This window comes from Ailuropoda melanoleuca, chromosome 19 (genome assembly GCF_002007445.2).
Source record: "Ailuropoda melanoleuca isolate Jingjing chromosome 19, ASM200744v2, whole genome shotgun sequence".
Taxonomy (NCBI): domain Eukaryota; kingdom Metazoa; phylum Chordata; class Mammalia; order Carnivora; family Ursidae; genus Ailuropoda; species Ailuropoda melanoleuca.
In genome coordinates this window covers 17,225,975-17,237,259 of record NC_048236.1, presented here as the reverse complement: position 1 = coordinate 17,237,259, position 11,285 = coordinate 17,225,975, and the positions used below count along the sequence as shown (strand labels likewise).

Here is an 11,285-nt window from a genome sequence, read left to right as displayed (position 1 = left end):
CCACCCTCCCAACCACCAGCTCCCACAAAAAATAATTACACAACATACTTTATACTAAATTGTCCCTATCTAAAAAGTTTCACATTTTTATGTAATCTGATAGTACTGGGAAAAGTCACCCTAATATTTACTTTCATGAGTAAGGATAATATTACAATGTGCAAGTTATCATGTTCTTTTAACATGTCAATGTTGATAGGAGTTCCAACAGCAATCTCAACACTTGAACATGACAATCTTGTAGCTGCAAACTCCACTTCATCTCCTGTTTTCCTTTTCTTAAAAAGCTAGCAAATAAAAAAATACACGGGGGAGGGTCGGGCAGTGTCAAAAAGCTATAAAGCACTGAATCCTAAAATCACTTAAAAGATTAGAATTCACAAGAAATCCTTCAAATCACTAAAACATTCAAAAAAGATATACAGGTTTTCTATTTTGTGTTATATACAGAAGTCACCTGAATAATTTAATTTAACAGTTGTTTTAGCTACCGAACTTCATTCCAAGGTTAATTTTGATAGTTATGAAGTGGTGGTATTAAGTCATGGCAAGTGTGCTTCATTTACCAAAAAAAAAAAAAAAATTTTTTTTTTAAATCTTCAAAAGAAAAATAGAATTTCCATTATGACCTTTACACTTTATTACTATTTCTTCTCAAGCCAAATAAAATAATATATAACTTACAGACCCAAGGCAGTGTAACAGTTTTCTGATTAGCAGCAAGCTTTTTTTCTCTTTCAGATGCAATAACTAAATCACACTCTCTAACTGGTTACAATGACAAAACATTTCAATATATACCAGCCATTGGTCAGGCTATGCTTTTTTACATGTTCTGGGATGATATATTTATAAATTCAGTGGCTCCATCTTTCTATCACTTTATCCAGGATTATGAGGGATTTTTTGTTTCTGCAAAAGTCTTTGTATGTTAAATAATTTCTTTCTATAAAAAAGTTCTCACAAAACCCCACCCTAAAAAGCAATTTCTCTTTAATGCACATCACACACACACACACACACACACACACACACACACACACACACCTGTTGCCATGTGGTTTTTTGCAAAACCCACACTGCTTGCTGGGAGTCCACATATATTTGCTTTCAAATGAAGAGCTATGATCTGAGCCTTCTTTTTTTATAGTAGCTATGTTGTCTGGAATGAACAATGGTGGCTCATCCAAAGAAAAACTCTTGCTGCTTCTTCTTTGGCGGGGTTGTAGGTTCTTCTCAGGTTTTTTTAGCTTCAGTTTATCTTCCTCCTTAAAATGCTCTGCACCACCTGCATGTTCAAGCTCTTCCTTCACATGACTATTGGTTTTCATTGCTGCAGCCAGCTGCTGGGGCTTATGGCATTGTTTCTGGCTGGAATGTAATAAATGTCCAGTTTGTGCAGGGTGATGGGGTTCTTTAGAGCAACCAGGGTGACCATGAGGCTTTTCACTCAAAGAATGAGTCAAGGATTTGGAAACCTGTACTAAATTTTGATCCTGTGATGTTTTTTTCAATATAGAATGAGCTTGATTTTTCACAGATTTAACACCAGAATTGCAACTCTGAATTTTTGAATCTTTCTCAACTTGTTTTTTTCTCACTTTGACCGGCCTATGAAAATTTTGCTGAGATTCTGGTTCATCAACATTTCGTTTCACACTTTTGACATTAACTTTAGTTTTGTTATGCATTAATTCATGCTTTGCTGCAACAATTTTTTTCAGAGTATCTGTGGTCATGTTTTGCTTAGAATGAATTACAGGTTTTGTTTGTTTGGATTTTACGGTTTTTGACTCTAAACAAGAAACACTACTTGACTGGCTGTTTCTGTCATCCTGAAGGTTTGCTATTTCATGAGACTCCATTTTAATACTTTCAACAATATTCAACTGTTCTGAATTTTGGTCAGGTGCATCACAAACAGCATTTTCTAAAATATTACTTTCTGGTTCAAAAGCATTAGTATCAACCATCTCTAAGTTTGAGTTATTAAATTCTGTGCTCTCCAACTGCTTATCATGAGACTCTGTGTCTTTACAATAACCCAATGGTTCTATTTCATTTCTTTGAAGGGAGTTCTTAGCTTTATCAGCAACTTCCATGGTATTCTTCAATTCCAAATTACATTCGTTTACTTCATCCACAGAACAAGACAAACCTACAAGGTTCTTTTCGGTCTTATTTGGATTTGTACAAGCAGCAGCATCAGAGAGAGGAACAGAAGATGCAGATTCCTCAATAATTTGGTCATCTTCGTGGGATAATTTTACTGTCTCATTTGACTCTTGTTCAATTTTCCCCTTTTCCTTCACTTCTTCAACAATAGTGCCATCCGTTTTATCTGCAACAGAATCATTCTGTTCTTCTTTATCTGAAAACTTAAACTGTGGGCTACTAACAGTCTTGACTTTACATTCCATCAGAGCTTCATTTTTCTTTTCTTCAATACTAACACAAGTCTCTGAAAGGAGTGAACAATTTAAGTCATGAGATGGCACATTTGTTTCTCCCTGATTATTACACTTCTGCTTAGAATCTAATCCAGCTTCATCCTTCATTTCAAGACAAGATGACACTGAAGAATGACTTGAAGACACTGATACTTCTGGGACCACTTCAATTTGTCCAATATGTCGGCTGCTCCTTCTGCTCTCTTTATGGTACTCAGGTTTCGGTGACACAGAAACTTCTTTAATCTGACACTTTTCTGGATGTTTCACCCCTGCTTTAGGGGCAGATACAGTCTTCCCAGATGCCTTTTTTGTGCTATTTAAAGGTGCTGCATTTGAACGCTTGGCAATAGTGCTTTGTCGCAAACTTCTTACTTGTTCTATCACAAGGGAAAAAAATAAATAAAAATAACTTAGCTTTTTGCCATGTGTTATTTCAATACAATTTAGAATATATTATTTCTTTACTCTGAGTTATAAATTTGCTCCTTTCAATGAAAATGTACTGAAGAGTTACTCATGATGATCATATATATATATATATATATATATATATATATAATATATACACACATACATACACACACACACACACACACACATATACCCATGTTAAGTTTTATATTTATAAAGTTCTATAAATTCTGGCAGGAGAAAAAGACCACAAAATTCAGACTGACATAATCTACTACAAAACAAGAATGTTTACATCAAGTTTCTTTTCTATAGTAAGTAAGCTGGGAGTAAAATAAGTAAAATGAGCTTCCTTCACATGAATGCCCATCATGAAGCAAGACTGTCACACAGTTTTAAACATCAAATGTCTTTCTTTTTAACATTAAATATCTTTAAATAAATAATACCGAACAAGCTCAGGTTCCAGCAAAATATGAACTAGACCACCTATCACAAACAGGATCTGTGTGAGTTTCAAAACACAGCCTCATAAGAACTCTAACTCCTTTTTATGAATGTCCTTCACTTGTATCACCATTTTAGCATACAAGTTATTCCTAAGAAATAAAGCACACGCTAAAGTACTAAACACAGATAAAGAGAAATTACAAAGAAATTTAAGCCAAGAAAATATATCATGAAAGAAAATGGGGAAAATATGAAAATAATAAAGCTTCCCACCTTTAACAATATTCCTAACAAAGAATCCACTATATGCGTTTTTCCTCTTTTCCCTATCTGGATACACCCTCCAGGAGGAGAACATATGGAATGAAAAGAAAGTAGAAGGAAAGAGAGCTAAAGTAGATTCATTAATTAGAAAAACCCACAAACTGAAATACAAAATAAGCTATTTCCAAGCCTATGCACATTCAATGCCTCCGAATAAACTCTGCATGAAAACTGAACAGTATCAACTATCAAAAAAAAAAAAAAAAAAAAAGACTCCTACCCTACTATGCACCAATACTTAAACACTTGCTTATTTGTCACAAAGCATTGAACTCTTAAGGAAGGTATCATGTGTCTTCATTTGCCTGTAACAGTCCTAGGTGACACATATAGTCCTGATATGATTATTAACGGCACACTCTTTTATTCTCAAAAGTGTCCTAGTTTAGAACACAAAATTATTCGGTCATCTGGTCTTAGAGACCCTTTCTACTTCCCCCAGAACGTGGCACAGTATTTCATCATTAGATAAGTACTCAACAATTTTTAAAAATTACTTAGTGTGGATTATTAACTGTTTATCACATGCTCAAATATATAACATTTTTAAATAACTAAAAACTTAAAGGCTCATTATCAATATGTGGATATTTTTAAATACTTTAATAATATTTTTACATATTTTAAGCTTTGAAGACACAGCCTGAAATAATTTACAGCTCTACTCTGTCTGCCTTGAAATAAAATAAATGAACTTTTAACACCCATTATCTAGGTTGTTGCTAAAAATGATAAATGAATAGCATATTCAACTATAAAGGTAATTAAGATGAAAAAAACATTTTCCAATAGTAACTGATTTATTGAGCCAAAGATCAAGTTGTTTTTTCTCCTCTAAATATAAACTGCCTTAGTTTGAATCCTGGCTGAATAGGTCAAACGTTAATCATTTGTCCATAATGTTCATCCTATTCTTTTCATTACTCAAAGTCACAAGTAATACCAAATAACAGATTTAAAAAGCTGATTAAAAATATAAATTGAGAGTGGGGAGACTGGGTGGCTCAGTTGGCTAAGCATCCACTCTTGGTTTCATCTCAGGCTGTGATGTTATCAGGGTCATGAGATTAAGCCCCGCATCGGGCTCCCAACTCAGAGTCTGCTTGAGATTCCTTCCCCCTCCCTCTCCCACCCCCCTCTGCTCCTCCCTGCACTCGCTCTAAAATAAATAAAATATTTAATCTATCTATATAAATTGAGGAAAAGATGATAAAGTAAATACACACATCTAACTTAATCCACTTCTGAAAACCCCACACTAAAGCTATACAAAAGACATAAATCTAAAATGAAAGGAAGAACAGGAGAAAACGGTGACAATTCCAGAAGTCAAACAAGAGATGCTCAAGAAGTAACAGATGTAGGAGACCAAAAAAAAGATAAACCCTAAGATGGCAGCGTAGGCAAGAATACAATTAATACCTCAAAAGGGTTAGGAATTGGTGACCCCAGATGATTCTAAAGTGTGGATGAAAGCTGCTTAAGAAGCAGTTAGATCCCTAGCTCCCTCTCCCCCATGCCATCATCTGCCAGGCAACTGCCCTTTCCTGGTCCTAATCCAAGACTGGAGACTTGCTCTCTAGAAGAGTAAAAAACAGGGTTTCTAGACTAAGGAACATCAGGCACAGATAAAAGTGGCAGTAAAGTACACTGAAATTTGTGACATTAAGTGAATTTATATATATTCAAAGCTGAGACATCCTGTTAGCTTCCCTGAAAGGATTCCCATAACATGCTACCAATCTAATGAGCCTAAGGGAATAAAGACATTAGGGATTCCTCAAAAAACAAACAAACAAACAAAAAAACTCCGCATGACCAAAGAACCATACAGTGAAGCTCACAGTAGACAAAACCCAACCCACCCACTCTTTTAAGTGTTAACCTTTTAGTTTCATACAGTTTTAGTTCCCTACTCTTAAACATGAGCAAACTATCAGACATTTTGGAAAAGTCTCTAACATGAAAGATGGAGAGAGAGACAGAAAGACAGAGACACAGACAACATGGAGAAAAAAGAAACCATGAAAGGAGACTTAAAAAAAAAAAACTTTTTAAAACACTTTTTAACTAAATACCTTATGAAAGACAGCAGAAGATATTGTGTTCATGAAACAAGACCACAATGCTGCAAAAAGAACTACTCCCAAAACAAAAAAAAAGAATATTCAGAAATTAGAAATGTAAAATATGATGGAAAAGTTGGAGGATAAGCATGAAAAAACTTCACCAAGTAGAGGAAAAAGACATAGAGGTACAAAGTAGGCAACATAAAGAAAAATGGAAGGGCCAGTCCTCCCTACCTAATACTTGAATAATGAGTTCTAGAAAGAAAGAGCTGAGAAAATAAACAGAGGAATTACCAATGCGACAACACAAAAAATTTTCCCAGAGTTGAATAATACTTTTCAGACTAAGGATCTATGGAGTATCCAGAACTCAATACTTAAAATACACTTACACCAAGATACATTATCAGAAATATCGAAACACTAGAGCTGAATAGGAAGACTCCACAAACTTCCAGAAGAAAGTATCAAAAAAGAAAAAAAAGGAATCAGAATAAACTTCTCAACAACACTGAAGTTAGAAGAAAACAGAGGAACAGTATCAAATTTCTGAGGGAAAATTATGTCCAACCTTGAATTCTATGTTCAACCAGACTGTAATTCCAATGTGAGACCAGATTAAATACATTTCCAGACACACAGTTTTAAAATAACATATCTCCCTGTTCCTTTCTCACGGCAAACTACTAGAAGAATTGCCACCAAAATGAAGGAGGTAAGCCAAAAACAGAGGAAATAAGAACTACAACACCAAACAGAATCGTCAGAAGAATAGTAAAAGGAGATCCCTGGATAATAGCTATGCATCAGGCTTATACAGGGCTAACAAACCAATGCACATGGGAGCAGTTAAGAAAGCTCCAAGAGACTTCTTCAATAAAATGAAAATGACAGAGTATCTGATATGCACACACATTTTTAGGAAAGACTTAGACAACTAGCAGAGTGGCTGAGATGTTATTACTGGTATGTACACAGAAAAGTCTGTGTACAAATGTACAAAACTATAAGCAAATGAGCAAAAACAATTATTAAATCAAAAAGAAAAAAGTTGTGCAGGAAAAGTAACCTTAGTTTATTAAATCAATCATCTCTAACAGCACAGAGTCACAATAACATAAATAATTACTACTGATCTACCAAAATTACTTACTAGAAGGATGAGAAAATATAATTTTGTGAGATGAGGACAAGAAGACAAACACTAAGTTCATCACCCAGAGTGGGAAATCAATAAATACCTACACATCAGTACAATCAAAAAGTAGCAATATACATATGTTACTTAGAGACATGGAAGTAAATACCAAAAAATTAGTAAAGCCAGCTGGGAAAGTTAATAATGATTTCCTCTGGGGAAAGGAAAATAGACATTAGAAACTTTATAGAATTAGTCAACCCTTCAATTTTGTAAATACATAATTTCAGTAAAAATTTTTAAAAATTATCCAACAAATTGATATAATCTTACTAAAATGCTCAGACTAGCAAACATCATGAAAATATGGTCTCTGCTTAGCAAGTTTACGAACTATCCCCTCTGTCCCTATACCTTTGATTTTCTAGCTCAACTTCTCAGGAAGATTACCTTGTGCCATTAAACGAGGTGATTTTCTTGGTGATCTCACTGAATTTTCTTCTACCTTGTCCCTCAAATTCCTGTTAGGTAAAATCAGTTCTTCTTCATCAATGGTATCATTGCCACTTTCTTTAACAACTCCTTCATCCATAATATCGTCAAGACCAACAACTAGAGAAAAAACAAAAACAACAAGAAAATTAATTTTTAAAAATACTGAATACCTTAAGCATTTAAAGGCAGTTACAGAAAACATGGTGAGACATTTTAACACAATACTATACTACACAGTCTTGAAAATCTACGTCTATTACATGATATTGCCACTACCAAGCTCCCAATTCAGCTTTACAAAATTTACCTTATGAGGTAACTAGTCAAAGGGTAGATTAGCTATAATTGTTCTTGATTTGACCTCCACTGTCATTCTCACTTATTATTCACTGTACTTCTGTGAACATCATAAGCAACTATACCTGAAATACTCAATTATCCCAATTTTAGTTAGAGTAGTACAAAATACCCTGAAAAGCTTGTGATTCTAAGTTCATGCTAGACCCAAAAGATTCTGGTTCAAAGTATAATTCTATTACTTTTAAAGACTTCATGCTACATGTGTAGAAAGTAATACAGGTACACCTTTAAATGGTAGCAAAAAAATATACATAGAAATGAAAAACGTAACTTCCCCCTCTTCCAAATGCCAGGTAAAATGGTAGGTGTATAGCTATATAATTAAATTACCTTCTAGTCAAAAGAGAGAGCATTTCATTTAATGGGGAGGGGGAGATATGGAAAAGGACTGGGGGACGTTGAATAAAATATAAACACTATATTTAGTCATTGGGTTTATTTCTGTATATAACAATTTTATTTCACTTAACTAGCTGACATATAGCAATTCTAAATGTGCAGCTGTATGCAATCTTGTAAAAAGAATTATTTAGATCAGAAGGCCTGGATTCAAATCCCAGCTAAAACACTTAAATAAAACTTGACCAAGTCACTTAACCTCTCTTTCAGTTTATCTCTAAAATGAGAATAACAATACCTGTCCTACCTACCTCACAGGGCTGTTGTGAGGATCAAGTGAGATGATGTATGAGAACTCACTTTGTAAACTTTAGAGCACTATACAAATGTTAGTTATTATCTTCATCCTAGGGGTTAGAAGGAACCTCAAGAAGTTATCTAGTCCTCATCTTTGTATCCAAGAAGAACTTCAATTAAAAGAGCTCAACAAGATAGTGGTCTATCCTAAAATTTAAAGAGAACAAAATTCTTTATAAATATACTTTCAAATGGTACAATCTTTTTGAAGAGCACTTTGACAACAAACAGAATAATGAAACTGCTTATATACTTTGACCAATAAATTATAAATAGAATAAATTATGGGAAAAAAAGCTGGCTAGAAAACACAGTGTGATCTTTGTTGGTAAAAAAAACAAAATGCATGTGTATGTACATTTAGACAAATAGGAAAAAAGATTATTAGCAGGAAATAGTTGAAAACTATAATAGTTACTCTATAAAAGATAGTATACTTCTTTCCTGTTTTCCAGATTTCCTGCTATATGCATGTTTTACTCTCAAAAATAGTCTACGCTTCAATCACTATCCTATGCACTAAAAGCTTAGAGAAGAATATACATCAGGAAAATTCATCAGGACTCACGTAAGATATAATTACGGGAGAAATGGGTGGAAAGTTCAGTTAGAAAGCTATTTCACCATGATGAAATACTTATGCTGTCACACATTCACACACATTCTCAAAAAAACTTTAATATTCATTTAAAAAAATAAAATTTAAGACTATTTTAATCCCAATTTTATATAAAAGCATATATAAATATATGCATTTCAGATATGCATAGGCAGAAATGGATAGGAGAAAAAAAGCACTGGAGTGTTATCAGTGATTATATCTCTAGTGGTAAGGCAGATAAAGAATTTAAGTTTTTTACATCATTGTTATACTGTCTCTGTGTTTTCCAACTTTTTTTTTTACAATCAGCATGTATTCTGTATTGCAATCAGGAGAGAAAGGAAAAACTCAAAAGGGGAAAATAGTCCAGGAGAAGGGCAATTAAACGCCTGATTAACAGTGTGTGTTCGCAGGGAGTAAAAAGATATGTTCTGGATTTTAGGGCTATATTACAAAGCAAAAAATCAATGGGATTTAGCAAGCCAAATCCAAAGGTCAATTATCAGGTTTTTACCTTACTCCCTTTCCTAGTAGCCTCTGACATAGCTGACCCATCATCTCCCTCCTGAATCTTTCTCCTCACTTAGCTTCTGAACATCACACATCTTCCTATCTCTCCAGCTACTTCTCAATATCCTTTGATAGAGCTTCCTCTTCTTGTAGAGGTCTACACACTGGAGGACTTACTGGTTCAGTCCTTCCATCTCTCTTCTTTATCTACACTCAAAACCCCCTAAGTGATCTCATCCAGTATCGCCTATACTTGGATGACTCCCAAAATTATTTTCTCCAGCCCCAAGCTCACATTTGACCTTTGGAAGAGTATAATTTGACATCTCCACTAGGTTTAACAGATATCTCAAGTTTAACATACTGAAAATAAACACTGCTTCTACCCATCCCTCCTCAACAAAACTGCCCCTCCTAAGGTATTCCTGGTAATGGAACCTCCATTCACCCAGCTGCTCAAACCTTAAACTCCAGAACTATCCTTAGCTCCTCTCTCCTCATATACCACATCAAGTGATCAGCATATCCTGCTAGTTCTATCTGTAAAACATAATTGCTCGGGGTACCTGAGTGGCTCAATCAGTTAAGCAGGCCAGCTCTTGATTTTGGCTCAGGTCATGATCTCTAGGTCCTGGGATGGAGCCCTGCATTGGGCTCTGCTTGAGGATTCTCTCTCCCCCTCTCCCTCACCTCCTCCCCCAGCTCATGCACACACACTCTCTATCCTCTAAAATAAATAAGTCTTGGGGCGCCTGGGTGGCTCAGCCAGTGAAGTATCTGCCTTCAGCTCAGGTCATAATCCCAGGGTTCTGGGATCAAGCCCCACATTGGGCTCCCTGCTGAGAAGCAGGGAGCCTGTTTCTCCCTCTCCTGCTACCCCTGCTTGTGGTCTCTCTCTGTGTCAAATAAATAAAATCTTTTTTAAAAAATAAAAATAAATTTTTAAAAAATAAATAAAAAATTAATAAAACCTATCACTCATCTGGACCATTTACCACCGCCATAACTAACATTCCACTCTAAATTACCATCATCTCTTATTAAAACTATACCATAATAGTGTCACAGGTTCTTCTACTGACACACCCCAAACACACTCATCACACACACACAGTTTACTCCCCACAAAGTCATCACTGTGATCCTTCTAAAATATGAAGTCCTATCTTGTTACCATTCTTCTGTTCAAGACCCTCCAAACTCTTACCACTGCACTTAGATTTATGTCCAAAATCCTAGCCAGGGCCCACAGGACCTAAGATCTTCCCCAGTCAACTTCACTGACTTCTTACCTACCGATCTATGACTGACTCTACGCCAGTCACACAGGCCTTTCCTGACACAGGAAAGCCTAAGATCATTCCAGGGTCTTTGTAGTTGCTATTAACTCTGCCTGGGGTGCTTTTCTCCCACATTTCCATGTGGCTCACTCTCTTCAAGTCATGCCCAAATATCACCTTCTCAGAGAAACTTTTTTTCCTAACAATCTTATCCAAAAGAGCACATACTCCCATCACTGCCTACTGATGCTTAGTGTACTTTATTATTTAAAACATGTTTCGGGGCACCTTAAGCATCTGCGTTGGGCTCAGGGCGTGATCCCGGCGTTCCGGGATCGAGTCCCACCATCTGGCTCCTCCGCTGGGAGCCTGCTTCTTCCTCTCCCACTCCCCTGCTGTGTTCCCTCTCTCGCTGGCTGTCTCTCTGTCACATAAATAAAATCTTAAAAAAAAAAAAAAAAAGTTTCACACTACCTGATTAAATACCTGTTTATTAAC

General features: G+C 35.4%; 1 protein-coding gene across 11 annotated transcripts in view; it reads right to left on the bottom strand.

Annotated features, from left to right (window-relative positions):
- The window catches only part of PHF3 (PHD finger protein 3), a 92,723-nt gene that overhangs the window by 39,803 nt on the left and 41,635 nt on the right, over nt 1–11,285 (bottom strand). For 8 of the 11 annotated variants that reach the window (XM_034648154.1, XM_034648161.1, XM_034648157.1 and 5 more), the window contains 2 exons: nt 7,296–7,457; nt 1,048–2,830 (listed from right to left, as the gene is read on the bottom strand). In XM_034648154.1, the coding sequence (XP_034504045.1) occupies nt 1,048–2,830; nt 7,296–7,457 (1,945 nt within the window). Of the gene's footprint in view, nt 1–1,047; nt 2,831–7,295; nt 7,458–8,350; nt 8,460–11,285 lie in introns of those variants that run through there. The other 3 variants (XM_034648162.1, XM_011233297.3, XM_034648164.1) reach the window with 3 other exon arrangements.